Source organism: Brassica napus, chromosome C6 (genome assembly GCF_020379485.1).
Source record: "Brassica napus cultivar Da-Ae chromosome C6, Da-Ae, whole genome shotgun sequence".
In the NCBI taxonomy this organism is placed as follows: domain Eukaryota; kingdom Viridiplantae; phylum Streptophyta; class Magnoliopsida; order Brassicales; family Brassicaceae; genus Brassica; species Brassica napus.
Window position 1 is genome coordinate 28,361,661 of NC_063449.1, and position 24,101 is coordinate 28,385,761.

General features: G+C 32.1%; 3 protein-coding genes across 3 annotated transcripts; 1 reads left to right on the top strand and 2 right to left on the bottom strand.

Annotated features, from left to right (window-relative positions):
- Positions 1–1,299: 1,299 nt before the first annotated feature.
- Positions 1,300–5,819, top strand: LOC106428196 (solute carrier family 35 member F1). The gene is made up of 11 exons (XM_013868953.3): positions 1,300–3,515; positions 3,587–3,681; positions 4,116–4,173; positions 4,385–4,579; positions 4,668–4,744; positions 4,818–4,900; positions 4,990–5,041; positions 5,132–5,200; positions 5,325–5,411; positions 5,511–5,572; positions 5,681–5,819. Exons 1-11 carry the CDS (start codon positions 3,392–3,394, stop codon positions 5,796–5,798), a joined length of 1,020 nt encoding a protein of 339 aa, XP_013724407.1. The 5' UTR covers positions 1,300–3,391; the 3' UTR covers positions 5,799–5,819.
- Positions 5,820–5,901: 82 nt separating this feature from the next.
- LOC106428197 (uncharacterized protein At3g49140-like) lies at positions 5,902–9,534 on the bottom strand. The gene is made up of 12 exons (XM_048761075.1): positions 9,229–9,534; positions 8,834–8,957; positions 8,558–8,768; positions 8,383–8,485; positions 8,224–8,288; positions 7,997–8,113; positions 7,817–7,915; positions 7,569–7,722; positions 7,377–7,492; positions 6,579–6,728; positions 6,367–6,462; positions 5,902–6,264 (listed from the first exon to the last, which is right to left on the bottom strand). The coding sequence occupies exons 1-12, from the start codon at positions 9,263–9,265 to the stop codon at positions 6,154–6,156; spliced, it is 1,383 nt and encodes a 460-aa protein (XP_048617032.1). The 5' UTR covers positions 9,266–9,534; the 3' UTR covers positions 5,902–6,153.
- Positions 9,535–13,437: 3,903 nt separating this feature from the next.
- LOC106428215 (beta-galactosidase 15-like) lies at positions 13,438–17,542 on the bottom strand. The gene is made up of 11 exons (XM_048761074.1): positions 17,349–17,542; positions 17,178–17,266; positions 16,990–17,095; positions 16,803–16,890; positions 16,605–16,723; positions 16,365–16,526; positions 15,955–16,255; positions 15,766–15,875; positions 15,446–15,667; positions 15,147–15,358; positions 13,438–15,045 (listed from the first exon to the last, which is right to left on the bottom strand). The coding sequence occupies exons 1-11, from the start codon at positions 17,466–17,468 to the stop codon at positions 14,658–14,660; spliced, it is 1,917 nt and encodes a 638-aa protein (XP_048617031.1). The 5' UTR covers positions 17,469–17,542; the 3' UTR covers positions 13,438–14,657.
- Positions 17,543–24,101: the final 6,559 nt, after the last annotated feature.

A 24,101-nucleotide genomic window follows, 5' to 3' on the forward strand; every position in this document is an offset into this window, starting at 1 on the left:
CGTTTCTTTTTAAAATTTAAATTAATAAATATTTGTCTAATCTATATTTTAATAGATTTTATATTTGTTTATAGTCAAATTTTATAATATTGTCTTCTTTATTTTTTAATTATTATTATAATAAAAATGCTTGTTTGTGTACTAATTAATTAGTTAAAAGATTTTAAAATGGTAAAATTCTACTCAATAAATTTAATCATATTGTGATTATATATTTGCTAAGGTTATTTATTTATAATTTTAACTTATTAAATAAATATTATATGAAAAATGTAGTAGACACAAATATTTTTAATTCTACATATTTTTAATTAATGCATAAATTTTAAATTATAATAACATAAATATTTAATAATAATTACGTATTTAAATTGGTTTATAGTTGGTTTTAAAAGAAAACACTGTTTGACTTCGTTTTGGTTAGAATTTGTTTTGTTTAAAAGATTAAGGTTTAACTTGGCAATACTTATGGTAACATAATATCTTTTATGAGAATATCTTTTTAGTAAATTTCCAGTAACAGAATATCTTTTATGAGTAATTACCAAGAAATAATATATAAGCATCAATTTTGTTACAGTGTTAAATATATAACTATTGTGTTTTTTGGATACACTGGTGCACAATTTTAAAAAGTATACACTTGTTATAATCGTTCCAGAACAACCAAAAACAAAAGAAGTAATTGGAGCCTTTTAAAATTATTTTTTTACAGAACATTGTCTTAAAATTTAACTTTATTCAACGAAGATAACTGTATCGACCAATATGTTTAATAAATATTCAATAGATATGTAATAGGGTGTATTTTTTTTTTTTTTAAATGCATGAATTTAAAAAGTGAAAACCAAACTCCAACATAGTTATTAAATAACCGAGTCTTAAAAATTATTGAATCCTTCCCTTACTTTCAATGTAAGTCCTCTTGTATATTGCATGAATTTTTTGCCCCTAAAACATGTTACATATAAATTTAAAATATTAGTAGCTAACCCCAAAATGTTAAATAAGACATAATCGACTGATAAATACAGGGAAAAACGCTTACAGTCTCATCAGCCAAGACGAATTCCATGGTCTCCACGGATTGAATGTATTGTTTCCAGCCGTGTAGAACCTTTACATGAACCAACCAAGTGTTTTTCCATGGTTTCAAGTCACCAAAGACGACCGATTGTTCATTAGGACCTTTCGATGCTTGGATTTACATCTTAGTAGCCATTGGTTTGGTTTTTGGTTTGTTCTAAGGTGTGGGTTTGAATAGGAAACTGGTGCTGCGTATTTATAATATTGATCGGATTTAAAGCGAGGTGCTTAGGTTTTAGGAAAAACTTAAGGAGAAATTTGGCGGATCTTCTCTTTAAAATCGAATATCTATATATTTTAAGATTAGTTTTTGGAAAATTCAGTTACCATGTCAAACATAATATATTCTCTGCGTGTTCCTCAAGTTGGGGGATCTTCTCTTTATTTGATTTGAATACAAAAATCTATGAGTACGAAATGGGCTTAAAAACGACGAAATGAGCTTAAAAACGAAAAATGTAAGTAGCAAATGTGTTGGGCTTTTATTTTCTGAAAACATTAAAAAAATTGAAACAAATTTATGGATTGTTTTGTAATTAATAGGAAAAGTCAGGGGCAAAATCCTAAGAGGGATTTTGCTTTAATAGTATAGATAATTTAAAATTTAGGTTATTTGAGATTTTATATGTACATTCTTAAATAACTCTTTTTAAGGTCAGTGACTTTTATCCGAATCCAAAAAACTCAACCAAAATTGACAAAAAAATAGGTTTGTTCGGTTTTGGGTACACGGCAAAGTACCTATCGGGTATTTTTTGGACATGCGGGTCTCGGTTCTGGTCTTAATCCTACTCGAAATCCGATCGGATATCTAAAGTGTGCAAAATATTAGGTATATTTGGGTATTTAAGATATGTTTTTTGTATTATATATATTCTTTTAACATTCAGGTTTGGGTCTCTGGTTAGTTTCGAGTTTCAGGTAAAATTTCAAAATTTTAAAATATATTCCAGGTATTTGGATAATTTTTGGGTATTTTTTGGTTCACCGGATTAGATTTCAAGTAAAATTTATTTTTGGGTTTTTGAATATCTTTTCGGGGTTTTGGGCACTTGTTCAGCTTTTGGGTGTTTTCGGGTTTTCAAATACTTCAGGTTTTTGCGTCTTAAATACTGAAACCAACCAAGATCCAATATATATCCTAAAATTACAGGTATTTAATATATATTTAAACTATGAACCTGAATCGACCTGGGCACGAAAGAAACCAACCCGAATCGAAACCAAAAAAATAATATTTAGTTGGGTTCATTTGGGACCTAAAGGATCTATAACCGAAATGAACCGACGTGTAATTAAGCTAAAGACCCCAATGCTCAAATCTACTCTCTCTCGATATATTTTGTGTGCATTTTATTAGATTTACATTTGTTAAATTTATGAGGCTTAGGATTTATTTGACAGATTTTTAGCTAATTTAATAGTATAAAATTGTAAGGGTTTTAATATTTTTAAACTTGTCTTAAATAATTTTTTCTTATTAATATTTTTTCTAGAAAATAATTTGAGTGTAATATATAAAATTTTTTTTAACAGATGATTTGCTAAAGTGTTTTTTCATCAAATTTGATTTTGTAAATATTTAGATATATGTTTGACAATTTCGAATTACATTAAAAATGCTAATTTTCAGGGTTCAGAAGTTTAGATTTTAATTGGCGTATATTATCCCTTACCAATAATAACATACACATAAATATGATTTTGAGGTCATCGTGAATATTGAAAAAGAAGTTATATCAAGGAAAAAATGTTCATACTGAAATCATTATATGGTTGTTGATTTTGTAAACAAAAAAAAATAATCAATCAAACTATAAAATTATTAGTATAAAATATTAATATGATTATGGGGAGAATACTATTTGTTTTAATTGCCGTTGGTGTATCCAATTTTCATGTATTAATATGGCTATTAATAATAATGTTGTATAGTTAGAGAAAATAAAAGCAGGACCAAAAAATATTAATGGGTAGGTGAACAACTTTTGGTAAGTAGATTTTTAAAATGATCATGTTTTAATAGTATAGATAGATCCATGATCACATAATACATATATGAAAATATGGGGTTTCCTATCATTTTCCTTCTGGCACAAGGTATTTTGATTAGTTAATGTAAAGTATTATGTACCCACTATCTTATTCGATATCATTAAACAAGTCAATGATTCTCCAGAAGACTCGCTTTCAGCCTCCTCTCTGAATTTGATCCATTATATTGTCTTTGTATCTTACATTCACCATAACCTTTCACCGGAGTAGATGCAGCTAAGGTTTGTTTGAAGGAAGAAAAAAAACAGTAATGGTGTTGTTCAGTTTTAATGAGATGAAGAAGAAGGAGACTTTGATTGGACTTGTGTTGGGACAGATCATCTCCCTTCTCTCTACTTTCATTAGCTTTACAACCTCTGAGCTCGCCAGAAAAGGTTTCACCTTCTTCTCAACCCATTTTTAAACATATTTATTGCTTGCTTATACAAATTTCAAAATCTTCTAGGGATCAATGCTCCAACATCACAGTCATTCTTGGGTTATTTGTTACTGGCGACTGTCTATGGAAGTATAATGCTGTATCGAAGACCTGTGATTAAGGTTAGTGCGTTGAAATACTACTATACTAGTCTTTTTCTTGAAAAATTGATGTCACTCTGTCTTTTTATTGGAAATATCGAGTTTTGAGTCTTTTGTGAGCTTGAACGCAGGACCGGCTCTATCGAGTTTTGTGTCTTTTGTGAGTTTGAATGCAGGTGTGCGAAGAGTGCTTTTGCACAGGGTCTTATTTTGTTTAGGAAAATTTCTTTAAGATTAAGGGTCTTAGATTTTAAGATTTAGGGTCCTAAATTATAAAGAAATATGAATACATGCCTTTTTCAAGCACAGGGTCCACAACAATTTTATGCCGGGCCTGTTTGAACGTTGAAGGTTTCATTAGTAGTTCTGATAAGCGCAGTGCCAATACAAAACTATATAAGTATCTAACTAAAGAATATTGCTAATATGTTCCATGCAATGAAAAATTGTTGTAGGCCAAGTGGTATCACTACTTCCTCCTTACTTTAGTTAATGTGGAGGCCAACTTTCTAGGTGAGCGTGAAGCTGACTAATACAAATTTTCTTTTATTTTCCTAAGTATCTGGTTTGCATAGTGTGCATTTTTAAATCATGTTATACTTTGGTTGCTTAATCATTACTTAACCTGATGTGTGGGTTTCCATAATACGTTAGTTTCTTGCTTTGGTGGTGAGTAATAGTACCATGTGATTTTGAACAAAAATCCATTGCTTTGCTTTCACAGTTGTAAAGGCTTTTCAGTACACATCAATGACAAGTGTCATGTTACTGGACTGCTGGGCGATCCCTTGCGTTTTGGTATTGACCTGGGTTTTTCTAAAGACAAGATACAGTCTGATGAAGATCAGTGGTGTGGCTGTATGTATTGTTGGTGTTGTGATGGTTGTTTTCTCAGACGTACATGCTGGGGATCGATCTGGTAATGGTGAAAACTGATTCATTACTTCTTTTTCTTCACTCTTCACATGTATGCAAGTTAACACTCACATCTTGCTGGCATTTTTCAGGAGGAAGTAATCCTGTGAAAGGAGATCTTCTTGTTATAGCTGCAGCAACCTTGTATGCTGTCATTAATACTAGCGAGGTAAGCAAGTCTTTAATCACATACTCAAAATGGATTCTAAGTGTGGTTGGTATTTCATGTTTCTTTGTTATAGGAGTTCTTTGTGAAGACTGCAGACAGAATTGAACTCATGTCTTTTGTGGGTCTTTTTGGTGCAATCATTAGTGCAATTCAGATGTATCCTTGAGATAGCAAAGGCTAAGACTTTTAAATTCTCTTTAAATTAAATGCTATCAAAGAGGATGTTCCTTGACTTTTATCCATAGAAGCATATTTGAACGTGATGCGCTCAATGCTATTCACTGGTCTACTGGGGCTGTAAGTTTTACTGCTTATAGTCTTTGTTATTCAGAAACTTTCTCTTTTTAGTAGTAGAAATTTACAGGCTCTGCGCTTTTGTGGTTTCAGGTTTTACCTTACATTGGAATTGCAATCAGTGTGTTTCTATTCTACTCTATACTCACAGTCTTACTCAAGGTATGAGACAAAACTAAAACCATACAATGAACCTCCTTCACTGTATGTCTTCGTGTCTTCATGTCTTCATGTCTTCATGTTGATATGTTCGTTTACTTTCTTGCTTCTGACTATATGGTCTTAGACCAATGGTACAGCAATGTTCACACTCTCATTACTCACATCAGACATGTGGGCGGTTTTGATCCGCATTTTCGCTTACCGTGAGAAGGTTAGCTGCTCACTTTGTATTTTGAACATCAGGAAACACATACATTCCTGTCAGTAGAAACCAGTGTGTGTGTCATGTGGCTTCTATTATATATGTTAGGTCGATTGGCTCTATTACTTGGCATTTGCAACTACAGCTATTGGACTGATAATATACACAATGTACAGTCTTTTCTCCATCCTTCTTCAACTCCAATATATGTTCTGCACTCTAAGGATCAATATTCTTAAACCCTTGTGTTTCCTTTACTTGGTATTCTCATTTCTCAGGAAGGAGAATGATCAGGAGAGACAAAGAGGTGGAGAAGTGGTACATGAACAGAGAAAGCTGTTAGATGAGGAAAGTGGTGGTTCACTTCGAGACAGCCTTATAGGTGCTTCCACCTGAACTCAAAGCCTGAGGTTTCATGTTGTCTATGTGAGAGATTAGATTATTGTTTCCAGCAAGAAGAAAGGAACTTTTGTAATCTATAACAATTGGTAACTATAAAGAGGGGAAAAAAGTTTTTATAGAAGTTACTTCAAATGAATCAACTTCTGTTTATTCTTTGGTTTATTTTTATTTAACTTACTACTACAAGTATAAGAAGCTGCATCTCCACACATCTCTAGTACAGTCACTTGAAAGCTCATTGTTATGTACACAAACGTCAGAGCAAATAACTCGTGTAAGCACCAGACAGACCCAGTGGCAAAATAGCTCCTTCTCTGTTTCTTGGTTTGGTGGTTTTGATAGGAGTTTTTTAACGGTATGCGTCCTTCAAACTCTCCTCGTTAGACTTTAGTTTCCTTCTACGTGAAGGAGGGAAGAGTAGCTGGTGGATCTTCTTCTCTGCTGCCATCTCGGTTGTAGCCTGGCACAAAATATGACGAGAGCTGAATAAGCATATGAACGTCCTCCATAATCAAAAATGTTGTATCTTTGTTCAATGTTTTGGTCTGAAAAATTCTCTCACCCTGGTTTTGAAAGGGAAACGGTGAGTTTGGACTTTTGCGCCTGAAAAAACTCTCACATCCATACCAAGACTATCAACACTGATCAGGTTTGCTTCCTGCATAAAGTAGCAAGCAAGATTGGTATAAAAAATGTAAAAACCGGAATGGTAACAGTGTGATTAGTGGTTAAGCGTATTCTAAACTACATACACAGACACTTTGGATACAATACCTCTGCATGGAGACCTTTCTTTTTGCAAAGAGCTTTAAGGGCAATCCCTGAACTAATCCCTCTGTTGTTGAAACGCTCTATGATTGTAGAAGTAGAGTGCACTAGAATGTCTGGTTCAGCATCTTGAAAATCTTGCAAACTTATAGAAAACTGAAAACGTCAAAAGAATCTAGACATCAACGCACGGTGACACACTTGGTTCAAAATGGCGCATGGCGAGGTGAGGCGATGAGTGTCTCGCTTCTCGCCTTGCGCCATGGCGACACAAAGCGAGCGCTTTGTGTGTGAAGGCAAAAACTATAGTGCAAAATATAGGTATAGATAGAATACAAGTTTAGAACCAAAGTGCAAAACAGAGTACTTATTAGTGAACAAAAAGATCAGGAGAAACATCAAACATCAAAGTCGTGAAATAGAGAGAAGAACAATAGCACATGGAACCCTAACTTTAAACTTAGGTTACGGTATATAAGACTAACTTAGGGTTTGAAAAGAGCTTTTATGTGACGCTAAAGATGTGTTACAAATCTAACTCGGTTTAGCAGTTTAAATTTGGCAAACCAATTCGGTTTGACTTAAAATCAATTAAGGCGTTGCTTTAGGAGCCTTAGGTTTAGTAAGAAAGCGTAGAAAGCGCTCGCTTTGTGTAAGTCGCCACGCCTTGAGGTGCTGAGGCGATGAAGACATCGCCAGACCTCGCCTAGCGCCATGGCGCCAAAAGCGAGCGCTTTTTTAAACCAAGGTGACACAGTGGGAGAAATTGTAAATGAAACACTGAGTTTGTAAGAAGGAACACACCTCTGTTCCATAGAGGGAGAGAAGCTCTATTCCCACAATCTCTAATCTATATAGACCACTTGAACTCATATCGTTCTCTTCATGTCTGGAACTAGTGCTTGTATTATTATCATCACCTGAAAACAAAAATCCAAACAGAAAAGTTACACATTGCACATTTCAGAACATATGCTAATTTATACTTCAAAACACCTTGAACCTCCAAGCTATAGTCATCTCTATCTTCCGAGAGAAACAATCTTCTTATATAGGATTCCTCGTCGAGGAAAGCGGGTCTAAGGCATCCTAGTATGGATACACCATTAGATGGACAGTCCATTTTCTTCTCATAGTCCATGCTGATGGCCTGCATGATTGCAAAGACAATGTTCCAAGTTTATACAAAGCATGACACACTGATTATGATTTTTATTCATCATTCTATTGTGAATTGTAAGGACCTTGGACATGTGTTTGGCAAAGTAAATAGGATGAACCCCGTTGGAAGTGTCAGGCATTCCCCAATCTACTGGAATATCTCTAGCTTCAGAATCCATTATCTGCTCAAAGTAAATAACCAAAGAGTGTTAACAAGGCAATATAGACTTGGCATGAGAGTACAATAGATTCATTCAACCTACCTCGAAATAATGCTCATCAAAAATGATGTGGTCAAGATTACCCATTTCAGATATGTTATATTCCTCATGAAGCCATGTGTTTTCGTATCGTGGGACATCCATTCCAATAAAGGCTTTCTACAAAGTATGTGATGAATACTCAAGATAAGCATGTGCTAGACGTTGTGTGTTCCTTATGAGTTATGTACAGATACATTACATTCACACTTGAACAATGACAAGCTTACCACTGGATTACTAGCTCCAGGATCTTCTAAGATGTTCCCATCACCAGGAATTTTGAAAAAGATATCTAGATTCCATAGAAACACACGAATAAAAACCGAGCTGATGAGAAAGGACGTGACTGATACATATATATATAGAGCAATGAATATAAGACTGACCTCCATAATCATCAATGACATACTTAAACTCGGACCATGAGTTCTGACCGTGTGGTTCACAGTGAATTGCTCCAGGAAACATCAACACAGCACTGGTGTTAGCCTACGAAGGAAACCATGTTCAACATATGAAACTCAACAGTGGTAGTCTTAACTTATTTTTTCAGCTACAAACCTCGACGGTGGTTCTAGCTACTTCAGCAGGAGAGAGTTTTGTCTGCCGCACTCTTTTGCAGGGCTTCAATTCTTCAAGAGGATGATAGCCGTAGAGAGATGAATCAGGAACCGAATCAGAATAATCAGCAGCAACGGAAACCTTAGTGAGGCCAAGGTCATGTACACCGGTTGATACATGAAATGCTGATCCAGATACAGGAATCTTGCATCTGGACAACGCAAAAAAATTGGACTAACGTTTGCCATTACATAGGTTACATTGTTGAATTAATACCTTAAAACAGAGAGATTAGCAGAGGCACATGCATCAAAGACACGGTTTCTTCCGCTGCGGTGTCTTTTGTAAGGCATGGAGGAAGTGAAGTCATCCGTGTAAGAGTGATGGCAATGAGATGGACCTAATAAAGATTGAGACTTGATTAACAGATTCACAGATCTCTAACAAACGACATTAACACATAACTTTTTTTTTTTTGAAAAAACATTAACACATAACTTCCCCAACATTAAATTTATTCAGACAGAGAAACAAGACTTGTCTCGGAAAGTAATCTCCTAAGCAGAGAAAGATGGAAACTTTAATCAACCAACGAGAAAAGATTGAACAAACTGAAGCTAGAGAAACAAAACGATGAAGAGAGAAAGATCCTGAGAGTTGGTGAGAGGTACCAAGGGAAAAAGAAGAAGCAGCCGCAGCGATCACCATGATTACATTAACAGAGGGAGGAGGAGAGAAGCTGAAATCTCAGCCGCCGTGAAATATCAAAGTAGCTGATCGTTGGCACTAGTCTTGGCCTCCGCCGTCGTGGCTGATCACGTCTCTGTCTCGTTGTTTGTGTGTTACTGTCGCATCTATATATTTAATTTGTCAGAGACTTCTGAAAATTTTCAGCTTTTTATATTACTATATTTTGTTTATCTATCTATTTGGGTCAGGAAAGTTGTTGTGGTTGGTCTAGAGTTTCGTTTTCTTTGTTTTTTTTCTCTCTAAAACTAAATCCGTCGAAATTGAATAAAATGATGAATGAATATTCCTTTGATTCGTTATTTTTTATTTTTTTCCATCTGAAAGTTTCATTGATATAACAGTGGGTACAAGTAAGGATAAACATTGAAACTCCTACTAAAATCCAAAATATCAGAGAGAGCATACATCCTTTGATTCGTTATTTAATATACTCATGAAAAGAAAAACACAAAAAGAGTCTAAAATAGACTCGCAGACGACCGATCCGAGTTTGTAACAATTTGGTACGGTTTATCCTTCTCAAATTTATCACTCTATTTTTTTCTTTAAAATAAATTAAATTTTAAATACTCTATTTTAGGATAAAAATAGTGTGATTAACAAAAATAGATGAGCTATTCTACTTTATAGAATAAGCCAATTTTACATTATATAGAAAAAAATTGTTAGCACATTTTTATTCCAAGTTTTATTTTAGAATTAAAAACGAATGAAGTTGGAAATGATCTATTAAACCTAACTGAATGATTCGACTAGATTTTCTAAACATGACATCGATAACATGCAAGTCTCTTTACTTTTTTTGCTATTTATTTTTTGCCTATTCGAGGGTCAGAAAATGGTTTTGTTCAAAAAAAAAAAAAAGGGTCAGAAAATGGTAAAAGTATCGGGTTTTTAGGAAAAATGGTTTATTCTCTGTAAACCAGTTGTTCCTAGCTTCAAAGGACATAACTTAGGTTTACTCCTAGGCTGAACCTTTATATTCACTCCATCCTTTAGGACCAATCAAAGTGACACATAGATTATTAATTAAAAACATTAAATTAAATAAAAGATAGTTACAAAAAATAAAAACGCTAATTTTAACGACGCTAACACTTCCGGCTAAACCCTAAATCTTAAATTCTAAACCCTATACCCTAAATTCTAAACTCAAATCCAAACCCCTATACCTTAAACCCTAATCCTAGACCCTAAACCCAAAAACTAGACTATAAACCTAAACTCTATACCCTAAACCCAAATCTTAGACCCTAAACCCAAACCATAAACTTTAAACCCAAATTATATACTCTAAACCCAAAACTTTAACCATAAATTCAAACGGTAAACACTAAACCCAAAACATATACCATAAACCCCAATCCTAGACCCAAAACCCAAAACGGTAAATCTTAGATCCAAAACCCAAACGGTAAATCCTAAACCCAAACTCCAAACTTAGATGCTATAGGGTTTGGGTTAAGGTTTACGGTTTGAGCTTAGGGTCTAAGACTTGGGTTTAGGGTTTAGGTTTATAGTCTATTTTTTTGGGTTTAAGGTATATAATTTGGGTTTAGGGTTTATGGTATAGGGTTTGAGTTTAGAGATTTGGATTTGGGTTTAGAATTTAGGATATAGGGTTTAGAATTTAAGATTTAGGGTTTAGGATTTCGCTAGCGGCGTTACCGTCGTTAAAATTAACATTTTTATTTTTTTAGCTATTTTTTTTTAATTTAATGTTTTTTTAATTAATAATCTATGTGACAATTTAATTGATCCTTAAGAGTGAGGTGAATTTAAAGGTTCATGGCAAAACCACATGAACAATGGAAAAGTGACTTATTCTCCTATGAACTAGTTGTTCCCGGATATTTCACACACAAACTTTTAAGTCATGCCAAAAACCACATAAACAACTCTATTTTTTGAATTACATGCAGAAACTATCGATTTTAAACTAGTTCCCCTAAAACCGTAACAGTGTTATTTAAACGTTAACTTGGTTTATGATAGGTGGAGAGACGGTTTAATTTGGGTTGATAAAAATAGAATACTACGTTTTTTTTTCTTTTCTTCTTCTTTTTGTAAACTTCTCTTTTTCTTCAGAAATCGTTTTACTCTTCATCATCAACTGGGGATAAAATTTATTATCATGCAGAAGAATAAAACATTTTACATGATGCATAAAGCATAAAGCAACAAATACTAACTTACCAATCTCCATGTATTGTCACAAGGAACTATAAAATTGGCGTAGTCTAGGATGCTTGATTGGTTCCGTAAGCGGATGTTACTCTCAGGTTCTGGTTCTACAGGGATTTATATATTCTCCTCAATCCAGAAATTAATGTCATATGATATCTTTATATGCTTTATGTCATATAACTCGTATCTACCCAACCAGTTACTATGTCATATAACTCGAAAATGCAGAATAAATTTTTTTTATCCTCAATTGATGATGAAGAATAACGATTTCTGAAGAAGAAGAAGAAGAGCAGATGACAAAAAGGAGAAGAACAAAACAACATAGTATTATATTTTTATCAACCTAAATGAAACCGACTATCTACATGTCATAAACCAAGTTAACGTTTAAACAATACCATTTACGGTTTTAGGGGAATTAGTTTAAAATCGATAGTTTGTTTATGTAATTCAAAAAAATAGAATTGTTCATGCGGTTTTTGGCATGATTTAAAAGTTTGTGTGTGAAATAGCCGGAAACTACTAGTTCATAGGGGAATAAATTATTTTTCTGTTGTTCATGTAGTTTTTGGCATGGTTTAAAAGTTCGTGTGTGAAAAAGCCGGGAACAACTAGTACATAGGGGAATGAACTATTTTCCCTAAAAATGTCATATAACATTATAGTTTTAAGGGCCGACCGGTAAATGCTGTAATTTTAATTTTTGCTGTAGAATTAAAACAGCAAATTTTTGGCTGTAGATGTAGATTTTATTTGCCAGAATTTTAGCTGTAAGATTTAAGCGGTAGTTTTTATTTATAAAGCATGATTGGTATAAATCAGCTGTAAAATATTGTATACATATATTAAACGGTATATTAATTTTTAAACAATTTTTAAATTTTCTGAATAAATAAAAATAATTATTATAAAAATTTCATAAAATAAATTAAACATTTTTAATAAAACATATTTTGTATAATAAATTAATAATATATTTAATTAATTGCATGTATTCTATAAATTCATTAGAATATTATCTTGCAATCCTTTTTATAATTAATACTGACGACTTTTCATTAGTATCATATACGGTAGTATAATAAAATAGTGCGCCAATATATTGTTGACAAATGAATTAATTAATGAATATAAATTTAAAGACTAGTTCATGAGATATGTTCATACTAAAACTAATACAAGAAACTATCTAATATAAAAATAAGTTCATACTCAAATTAGTATGAAAAAAATAGTTCATACTCAAATTGATAGGATTTTAATTACTACGACAAATAATCTAATATACAACGTGAACTAATTCATATTCAAATTAATGGCATGAAATTGGTTCATCAATCAAACTATAAATTAAATAAATAAAATAAAAAAGAATAGATGAGTACAATACATTTTCATTTTAGTCTCACTACTACGTATATATATTTACAGTTAGAGTTTTTGTTATTTATATTATTTTAAAAATAAAAGTTAAGTGAAATATTACATTTTGTTTTGGAAAGCTCAAAAATCTGAGCTGTGAATATTTAGCTGTGTAAAGCACTTATTTCCACGTTAATTTACTAAATTGTTGTGAACAGATTTTTTTAAAATAAAATCTAATTGCTTTGTAATTCATGCGGTAGATTTAAATAGTGTTGTGAACAGCACTCACATCAACAACCAATCATCCTCTTATATTGATATGTTTGTTAGCAAAATTGTTTTTTTTCTATGAAAACTAGGAATGGAAACTCCACGAAATCTATATTAACAAGTATAAATAAAAATGTTTAGAGCAAAATAATAATACATATATATATATAATTTAATATTTGAAAATAATTCTATAATTAATATATTTTAAAATGAAAATACAAATTTTAAATAGTTTTAAATTATTAAAAATTAGTTATAAATAAAAGATATAATTTTTGGTCAAAAATAAAAGATATAATTTATGATAAAAAATGCAATCTCTTAAATATATTTTGGTTTAATATTATCAATAGAGTATGAAGCTATATATATATATAGCAAAAGACAAGTTTTGAGAAATTGATATAACTCTTACAAATATTTTCTTGTAATGTTGAATTGTTGAAAACAGTATAATAAGAAAATGATTTAAAATATTATATTATAAATATACATTTTAAGATTATTAAAACTATTTTCTAATTAAGTATGGAAGATACTTAAACACCAAAAGAATACATAGTGAAAAAATATCTAATAACAGTTGTGTGTTTTTATTTTCTTTTATATTGTCAGCTTTAAAATTCATATGCAGTTGCTAATGTTTGATTTCTGTAGTTAAACTAAATTGTGTATCTAATTTTTAAGAGATTATAGTTAAATGAAACAATTTTAACAAAGAAAATTTTCACTAATTTTTTTTTAAAAATTAGTAAATTAGAAAAAATTGAAGAATTATTTATCATTAAGTAAGAAAAGGTAGGTTATTTGATACGGTGTTTGAAAATGAACCACTTTATAAATTTTCTCACCGAAATTTTTAACAAAAACTTATTTTGGTGGAACTCCATGTCTTTATGGTTTAGTATTTAGGAGTTGGGGTAGTGTTTAGTATTTAGAGATTGTGGGGATATGTAATATTTTTGGGTAACTTTTGTCCATATGTTCTGTCATCTATATCATCAACTATATCACACGTTCACCAGGTAATTGTAAATGGAAAGGGAATAAACGGATAAAATGTGTCCTAATGCTAGTTTCTTTATTATGTCAAAATAACTGCTATTTTATTAACTTCTATTGCCAATTTGGTTTCTCAGAGAATAAGTTCAAGGTTTTATTTAATGCAAAATACAAAAAAAAAAAATTGTACAATAAGACTTGAATTCATGTATTTTAATACACTAAAATTAGTTATTTACCAACAGAGGCGCAGTTTAGCCAGTGTTATATATTGAAGAGAAAAAAACAAATATTGAAGGAACAATTATTCAATTTTTCAGAGAGAGTGAGGATGGTGGGAAAGAAATGACCATGACTTTTTGGGAAAAAGATGACTGTGTAAAATGTATATAAGAATGTGTTCCTTTATTGAATAAAACCACCAGCAATACAGATTAAAAAAGACTTATATCTTTGAAAACAAAAATATAGCATAATTTGGAAATATAATAAAGAAAACACTGTAAATCTAGAAAAACACTTAGCAAATAGCTTCCACAACGAGTCTTCTAGCAGATCCAGTGCAATCCGGTGCTCCAAACTTTTCCGTAGATACATCAATGAAACACTTCTCTTTTCCAACACATTCTTGTGTGAGAATATCAACCGTGTTGTTACTTGATTCACAAGTTCCTTTTTCGAAAGATCCACAATTGCCATCTGGGTTACCAAATGAGGCAAATTTGATGGCAGAAATGGGTTTTCTATCGCAAGAAAGCTCAATAGTATTTTTCTCATAGACATTAGCACATACACTTCCCACTCTAGTAGTTTGGAAATTGACAAGCGATGGGTTTCCTCCCATCTCCTCAAACAAAACTAGTGTGTTATCTCCTTCTGCATTCAAGAAAGAACGAGGAACATGATACCTGCTCAAGAAAATAACAAAGAAAAAAACCCCAGTAAAGATTTCTGAGGTGTAACATTAAAATATCTGATTCTAGACTTTAATAAGATGTGGAAAATGTACCATCTTTGTGTGGGTTCTCCACAATTGGTCAGACACTTTTCAGCATGATAAGGCCCTCTATAATTACATTTTGCAGCACAACCATTTTCGCTTGAAATGAATGCTGGCCAATAACGTCCAATGTTGTTTCCATTGACCCAAGCTGTACCTTTTCCAAGTCCCAGAAGATCGACAACAACTGGATCATTTCCTAAGGGAGCGTTGAACGTAGCCTTAAAGACAAAATGGAATAATGTGATTTGATATTAAAATCAACAAGTGTTTGATTAGTTATCTTATAGATAATAACATCTCTTTACCTTATACCAAGTCATGGTTCGGTTAAAAGGTACACTTTCAACTGACCATTTAGACATTGATTCTGTTCTAAAGAGTTGGTTCTCAAACCCATTTAAACCGGTCTTATAGCTCCATTTATGAGCAGACAAGTCCTTAACTATAGTTTCATCAACATTTCTTCCAGTAATAGAAATGGGTCCAGTGATTCCAGCCGGCTTACTTTCAAAGAAAGCACCATAGTTCTATATAAAAAAATGACAAAAATTTATTTTTCAGTTAATTTTTTGAAGGAGTTTTTACTTTTAAAAAATACAAGATAAAATAATATCAAAGAACTTACCGCAAGTCCCACAGTTATGCTAAGAAGAGCAATGACATTACGACCAGACTTAAACTTCACATCTTTCTCAAATATATAGTTAAATTTTCCATTCTCGGCGTGTTGATTACCTAAAAATATAAATAAATGACTTTTTTTTGGTAAGTTAGTGTTATTGAGATTTGTAAAACATATATAGGAGTTACTTACCAATATATTTTCCATTAACAAAAGCGTGAAGGACATGAGCAGTACAGTTGACGCGAAGAGACATGTTTTTACCCAAAAATGGATCTCGTTTTTTAAACTTAACGGTAGTCATGTACCATAGATAATCACTTTGGTCATTGGTTACTACTTTCTGATCAAATAGTTGTGTCTGTGTAGATTCTCCTTTTCCTTTCAAAAGGAAGTTGTCCATGTTCTCTGGCCTCCATGACCATTTCAGAGTTGAAGGGGTATCCTCAGCTTCATTTGGTTTCTTAACCATCATTGAAGTCTGAGTGGTAATCTGAAAATTTAAAACCAACAGAAAATGATTTTTGGTTACAACATTTAACGAATAATGATTGTTAGTATGAAAATTTAAAATTTACAAAAGAAAATGTAAAATAAAAAACCTTGGCAGTGTTATAAGCCTCATTTTTGCAATCCGGTAAAATGGTAATAGACCAAGCCGGGACAACATAAGATTCTCCTCGGAAACTAATTGTTGCATCTGAATTTTCATTTCCATTTCCAAAAAAGCAGCTTGATCCTTCTTCGGTTTTATAAATTGTTGCCTATATAATATTTTCATGATGAGTAATTAGTTCAAGAATAACATGAACAATACTGATAGAAAATAACAAGAATATTACCGATGCAGAGTTTCCAAAGTCAATGGTGGAGATGTTTCCGTATGTGAGAGTTTTTTCCATAGAATGAAGAACATCATGAAGTTGTTTCAAATGCCCGTATTTTGGTTGATTCAAATTACCTAATAGATTTTCACATGTTAGTAAAAATAGAAACTTCTAAAATATTTTTAAATATGAATATACTTTAAATTAATTTACCATATTCGTCAAGTGGAGCATCATAATCATATGAAGTTGTGATGTATGGACCACCTGCAGTTCTATCAAAGTTGGTGCCTCCATGGTACTATAACAATAAAAACTTTCAATTACTCTTTTTAGTTAATGTCGATTTTCTGTGAGCTTATTTAAATAAATAAGCTAAATTTTCATTATTATATTTTACCATATAATAATTATTAAAAGTTCCTCCTCTTTGGAAGAATCTTGCAACCGAAAATGCAACATCTTCGGTTGTTCTATGAGGATTTTTACCACCCCATTGCTTAAACCTGAACAAATAGAAGACACAAAAAATTACGATAAAATACTTACAAAATAAGAAAAAATAATCATTCGGAAAATAAAACTAACCATCCGGTCCAATTCTCAGTCCACATCTTAGGAGTATTGGGATTGTTTGGTACAAAATTGTCACAATAAAATCCATTACATGTATTCAACTATAAAAACAAAACAATTTAAAATAGTTAACCTTTGAATATATTAAATAAATATTCATTATAACTAGACTGATCTAATTACCATAGGCTGAGGAGCATCATTTTGTTGACACATTATCCATGGAACACCAACATTAAGAGACTGAGCCATGTTTGCACACCACTTAATGTATGCTTTACCCGATTCTCCATAGGGTCCCATTACATTTCCATACTCATTTTCTATCTGCAAGATTAATAAACAAAAAAAAAATATTGCTAAGAATTGTATATAACATTATGAAACTCATAAGAAATTTAAAACGTTAAATCGATTGCCTGAGCAAGAATAATTGGGCCTCCCTGTGATGCAAATAAGTTTTCTTTCTTGACCATGTCTACTATCATAGTTGTGAAGTTTTGCATCTCATCCTATACATAAATCATTCATATAAAATTAATTAAAAAATAACATTATGTATATGTTAAAATAATATTGATCATTAGGTAAGATTACCATGAATGCTTTATTTGTAGTTCTAAACACCATTCCAGGCATGTTGTGCAGCCACACAGGAAATCCTCTGTTTAAAATGATTAAAAATTTTGCTGGTCAAATTTATTACATGAGAAACTGTAATATCATCATACAAGAGGATAACTCATTATGATAATTTATTAAAAATATATATTATAATTAAAAAGATTAGTATTGAAATTTATGATACATAAGTTTTAGTATACTGATTACTAAAATCAGTGACCATTAATCGACCTAACATTATATGGAAAACCATACCATCACCATACAAGAAGCTAACTTATTATGAAGATGTATTAAACTGATATATATTTCACTTAAAGAGGCTAAATAAATCCATTTTAGTATATTACCCGTAATTCCACTCAGCACATGCATATGGTCCTATGCGAAGAACACCATACAATCCTTCATCTTGAATTGTTTTCAGGAACCGAATAAGATCTAACTTTCCAGAAAAATCATATTGACGGCGAGTAGGCTCATGCGCATTCCAGAAGACATAAGTTTCGATCGCATCAAGACCTCCTTCTTTACCTTTTTTGATAAGATCTGGCCACATCTAAACATATTAACAAAAACAATTATAATTAGTAGCAAATATAAAAGAATAAGACCATACATACCATTTGATGTAAGGTATATTAAATACCTCAGGAGTGCTTCTAGGATAATGGATCGAACCAGAGAGGAGAACTCGGCGGTGACCATCAATGGTAATGGCTCGGCCATCATGAGAAACAATTGTGGCATAGACACTACTTACGAAAATAAAACATAAAAGAAATCTTAGAGAAATCATATTTATTTTGAAGAATGGTTTTTGTATGAAGAAATAAGAAAGGAAACAAAGCTTTTTATAGGGTATAAAATCGGTACCTAAAGATAATATGGATAATTATAGATATTCTGAAAAAAACAAAATTTTAACTGCCTTTTTATTTAAGCATAAATTTTGTTTATCGTTTAACTAATTTTCGTGAATTTTGCGACTAATAAAAAATCATTTATCCAGATGATAATTTAAATTTGATTTGGATAATAACAGATTTATTCCAAAAATCTAAATCGATGTAGCTTGATTGTTGAAATTTGTTTGGGATGACTGCCTAAAACCCCCCTGTAAACATCACAACCCTATATATTCCCACCTATACTATCCATCTCATGACCAAACCACCCACAGATGTAAAATCTCTTTACAACTCCCCCTATTCTTTTTTGTTCTGCCCAAATCCCCCTTTCTAATCCAATTTCGAAACCGTAACTATAAATTTGTAAATCGCGTTTTGTGAACTGTGATTCCCCGTTAACAAAACCCGAACCGACCAATAAACATCCGACCCGACTACATAAAAAAAAGAAATCAATTTGGGGGCAAATTATAATTTGGTTTGAGTTCGTCTTTCTTTCTCACATAAGACAACGACGAGAACAGACAGAGAGATAGAGAGCAGACACAGAGAAACGAGAGCAGAGAGGGAGAGACGAGAGTAACGACGTGAGAGAGAAGACAAAAGCTTACAAGAGAACAATGAGCTTCTGTGATTTCATTTCTTTCATCTCTGTCAAATAAAACCAATTTAAACCCTAATATACTTTTTCTGTTCTTTCATTGGTAATCAACTATAATGGCTACATTGTGCTTGCATATATGTATGTATATATATTTATATATATACTTGTACAATACGTAACACTTGTTGACTCTTGTCATAATTCTCATGATAAAGAAATAAAAAGAAATTTATGAACACAACCAAGTTTGATGTCACCGTTTTTGCTCCTTGAAGCATTTGCAGATTCCAAAGGCAGAGGCACCGTTCTCTGCTTTATTGTATACATTTATATATATATATATATATATATATATATATATAATTTATTTTACGCATAATGTTAAGATTACATTAGTCTAGTGGATTGGAAGTTGCCCTATAACCATTCTATTATGGGTTCGAAGGTCGGTTATGCATTTTTTTTTGTAAAGTAATGGCAAAATCGTAAATATATCATCTTCTTCCTTTTGTTATCGGCCAGAATTTCTGCAATTTTCATCATCATATTCAGTACAGATCAGTCACGATTCAATGAAATCTTGTATTTTTCTTATCATTTTCTCATTAAACCTTGAAATCTCACATCTTGACATAGATTCCAATCATTTAAATTATGTTCTCATTCTCGTCTCTCCCTCTCAGTTCTCATCTCTCCCTCTCTGTTCGTCGTTGGCGGTGAGAAAGAAACGAACTCAACCCAAATTGATTTCTTTTTTTATTGAGTTGGGTCGGGTGTTTATGGGCCGGGTCGGGTATTAGTTAATGGGGAATCACAGTTCACAAAACGCAATTTACAAATCTATAGTTACGGTTTTGAAATTGGATTAGATAGGGGGATTTGAGCAGAACAAAAAAGAATAGGGAGAGTTGTGAAGAGATTTTATATATGTGGGTGGTTTTGTCATGAGCTAGGTAGTACCGGTGGGAATAGATAGGGTCATGGTGTTTACAGGGGGTTTTAGGCAGTCATCCCAATTTGTTTTCAATTCATTATATCTTTAAAAATGACTGAATATGAAAAATTAATTGTTTTCTAAATAATGTAAATCTTAAAAGCATCATATTTACTTACATATTTTCATCTAAATTTTTAACCAATTTAATTATGAATAATGTTTTTACAACTTTCAAGTTTTCACAAAGGAGATAAAAACAATTGTCTTAACAATCTCTGTTTTTTATATAATAAATATCTTGTTTGTATTGATCAAATTTGTGTATGAGCGTTGAATAAATATTATCATAACACTTAAAACTACTTTGGCAAATATATCATTAGTCAACTGCTAAATTTTGATGAGTTATCTTTTACATATATAAATATTCGCTTTCCCTTATTATTCAGTTAGTCGCACGAATTCAGTTGGTAAATATCTAACTTTACTGTGCTACCGTACAAGAGTTTGAGTACTTAGTGTGACATTTTCCATTTTTTTATTTTTGCATTAAATAAAACTTTTAACTTTTCTTTGAACCATTATCCATCAAATCCTTATTTTTCAAAGCTCTTAAACAATGAAGGCTAATTTTATTGTATCGAGTTTCTTAACTGGTTTCTCTAATCAAACACACTTTTTATTTGGTTTCATCATCTTCGTTGAGTTTCTCTCCTCTGGACCTTTGATATGCATTCATACTTTGGGACTTTATGTTCATAATGACGTCATGCTTGCTTTTGGTACTCCCGAAAAACAAATCTTGATCGAACCCATATTTGCCCAATTACGGAACTCTATTTATGATTCATTATTTAGATCTCATTAGCCATTTTCATATTTTCATTTTAGCATATCCGGTTATGCACCTGTGTCAGTTTCAGGTACAGGTACCCTTTTGTTGAAGGTCGTTCGAGCTTTTCCTGTGAGTATAGCATGGGTTACTTCCGCGCCATAGCGCCTGCAGATCCACTATTTTTCCTATTCAAAGATCAGCCCTTTGTCCCTCTACCGCGGAGTTATATCCCTTCCTTCATTTCTTCTGGAACAATCACAAACACTTTTTTTTACTAAAGATACGTTTAATTTGAAGACTATAAACTGATCAAAATTAATCAATCCTATGCCAAGAATCAGATTTGAACTGGTGACACTAGGATAAAACAAAATATGATTGAATTATTTCGTACCCTTCGCTCAATGAGAACATGGGTCAGATTCTATAGGATCAAACCTATGGGACCTCCTTGCTTCTATGGTACAATCCTCTTCCCGCTGAGCCTCTTTTCTTCCGTGATTAACTGTTGGCACCAGTCCTAACACTGGAATCACCTTCGTCGGAGAAACTTGCCAATGAGAAAACATCTTCGATTATATATCATCCTCCATACCTAGAATCTGTAATGTTATAATTAGCATTTCCTACCAAAAGTGAGAAATTTTTCTATTGAAATCTATAGGAGTATGGATAATCTTATTAAGAAGAACCATTGGAAATGGAATTCCTAGCTTTTATTTGCTCGTTTATAAAGAGCAACAACATGATGGAAATGGAATTCAAAGTAAACTAACATGAACCAAACTGGTTCAAATTCGCTTGACCACCTCGATCGAGGTCCTTGAAACCCCTTTACAAATCTAAACCAAACCAAACCAAACTTATCGTCATCCTCGATGCGTCTGGCTCTATCGTCTCACCATCGGTAACAATTAATCCTCCAGAGCACAAGGAGGTTCAATTCAATCTCCTCCACCATAGTTAGAAGCAGAAAAAAGGACTGAAAAGAAAGTGCTTCAGTCTCTTCCAAGGCTTACTTTCTCGCCAGAATCAATTTCGTCGGAAAAATCACCGAGGGCGGCGACAAGCTCCGATTACAGATTTTAAGAATCAGGGCGGTGTCAAAGATAATGGGGAAGAAGAAGGGTTATAGATTTTAGGGAAATTGCATCGTATATCGCAAACAATTATAATTGATTTTCTATCTACATAATCTAAATTGATAGCATATACCGTGTATTTTATGTAATAATGTCATAATACCCTTGTATCAAACCGGGGAAGCCTGCAAAAAAAAAAATATTAGTTAAGAATTAGTATATGGAAAAAGTAAAATGTGGTCCTTAATTTTTCACACAACTCTCGCAAAGTAAGTTTATGTAAAATATCTAACATTTCTCTGTTTCTTTGTTTGTAGCCAAAACAGAGAGGGAGACAAACAATGAGATTGTTTTGAGTTTTTTTTCTCATCTGAAAAAGCTTGAAGTTCTTCATGCGTTTTCTCTTGGTCTCATAAACTCACAGAGTCACAAACACCACCGTGAAAGCACAAACCCCCTCTGCCCTCACTTTCTTCCTCTTTTCTTATTCGCATTCCAAGACTCACTTCCCCCACATCCTATGTATTCGACATGGATAGATGCACCTTCTTCTTCGCAGCTATCACATACACGCCACCGTTAGTTAGTAAAAAATGATTGGAGAAAATGAACATTTTTTATGTTCTATGATACTGTATATATATAATAGAAATGAAATGCAATATATATTATGTTTCCTATTATTCAATATGTAAAATCAGCACCACGACTACCATCATCACCAGTTGTTTCATCGTTGCCACCATCTTCTCTCCACTGCCGTCTCCACCCATTTCTCTTCATCATACCCTCGCTTCTTCTTCTTCACCCTCTGTGGTGGTTTCTTTTCCTTCTCTATCAACTCCGGCACCAGCTCTTCTGCAAATCATATCTTCTCATTCGTCTCCTCATTCTTCTCTTTCATTACCCATCAGCTTTATATCATGCCACTCAGTTGCAATGTGTTACTTGTATTATTATATTCTATTTGACGAAGTATAATAGAAATGTGGCCGCACAGTAATAAACATTTGGTATGTTTTGTTGTTGTATCATTGTTATGAATCGATTGGTTTGTACTTATTATCAAACTTAAGCATTTACAAATAATAACATATTATGGTTATATTATTGAAAATTATAGATGGCCAAAAATTATTGAATACCGTGAACGAGTAAAAATTAAAAACTATACATTGGAATATTGGAGACTATAGTATTTATAGAGAGTCTACTATACTATTTGAGATATAGTCTTCCTTGAATTAAAACACTATGTTATACTTTCAAATTTGATATTTCTTTTCTCTGTCATTTTGTGTGATTCGTATTAATATAAACTCATTCCATGCAAACTATTGAACAAAGATTACAAATAAGTTCAATATGATTTGTTTATCATATGATTCAATTTCCTTCTCCTTCATCTCATCCTCTACTATATACTATTTGTATTATGTCTATATTATTGTCTTGTAGATTGAAGACAATGTCATTGATATCATCTTCATCATTATATACTATTAATAGAGGGTCAATAATATTTCTTGTACATAAAAACAAAATATTATATATTTCAGAAAATATTATATATGATGAATATGTATCATAGTTTATATTTAAGTTTAGGGTTTATGGTTCAATGATTAGGGTTTAAGATTTAGTCCATATGTATGCGGTTAATAAACCTGTGACGTGAATTGCTCATTTTTTTCATATGGAATAGTTTTCGGTAACTTTTGTCCATATGTTCTCTCATCTACGTCATCAACTATATCACATCTTCATTGGGTAATTGTAAATGGGAGGGTTATAAACAGATCAAATGTGTCCTAAATGTTAGTTTCTTTATTATTTCAAAAACACTGATATTTTCTTAATTTCTATTGACAATTTCTTACTCAGAAAATAAGCTCAAGATTTTATTTAATGCAAAAAAAAGAAGAAATAAAAACAAAATAAAA

Bases quoted from the DNA above. Each gene is read 5' to 3' on its own strand.
- LOC106428197 (XM_048761075.1), bottom strand. From the start codon at position 9,265: ATGGTGATCGCTGCGGCTGCTTCTTCTTTTTCCCTTG. The intron at 8,958-9,228 runs GTACCTCTCACC...AATCTTTATTAG, and splicing joins TGCTTCTTCTTTTTCCCTTG to GTCCATCTCATTGCCATCAC. The intron at 8,769-8,833 runs GTATTAATTCAA...TGCGTTGTCCAG, and splicing joins GCTAATCTCTCTGTTTTAAG to ATGCAAGATTCCTGTATCTG.
- LOC106428196 (XM_013868953.3), top strand. From the start codon at position 3,392: ATGGTGTTGTTCAGTTTTAATGAGATGAAGAAGAAGGAGACTTTGATT. The intron at 4,174-4,384 runs GTGAGCGTGAAG...TTGCTTTCACAG, and splicing joins TGTGGAGGCCAACTTTCTAG to TTGTAAAGGCTTTTCAGTAC. The intron at 5,573-5,680 runs GTACAGTCTTTT...CTCATTTCTCAG, and splicing joins GGACTGATAATATACACAAT to GAAGGAGAATGATCAGGAGA.
- LOC106428215 (XM_048761074.1), bottom strand. From the start codon at position 17,468: ATGGGACCCTATGGAGAATCGGGTAAAGCATACATTAAGTGGTGTGCA. The intron at 16,891-16,989 runs GTAAAATATAAT...TTATTGTTATAG, and splicing joins CTTTTAATAATTATTATATG to TACCATGGAGGCACCAACTT. The intron at 15,046-15,146 runs GTACATTTTCCA...TTTCTTGAGCAG, and splicing joins GGAGAACCCACACAAAGATG to GTATCATGTTCCTCGTTCTT.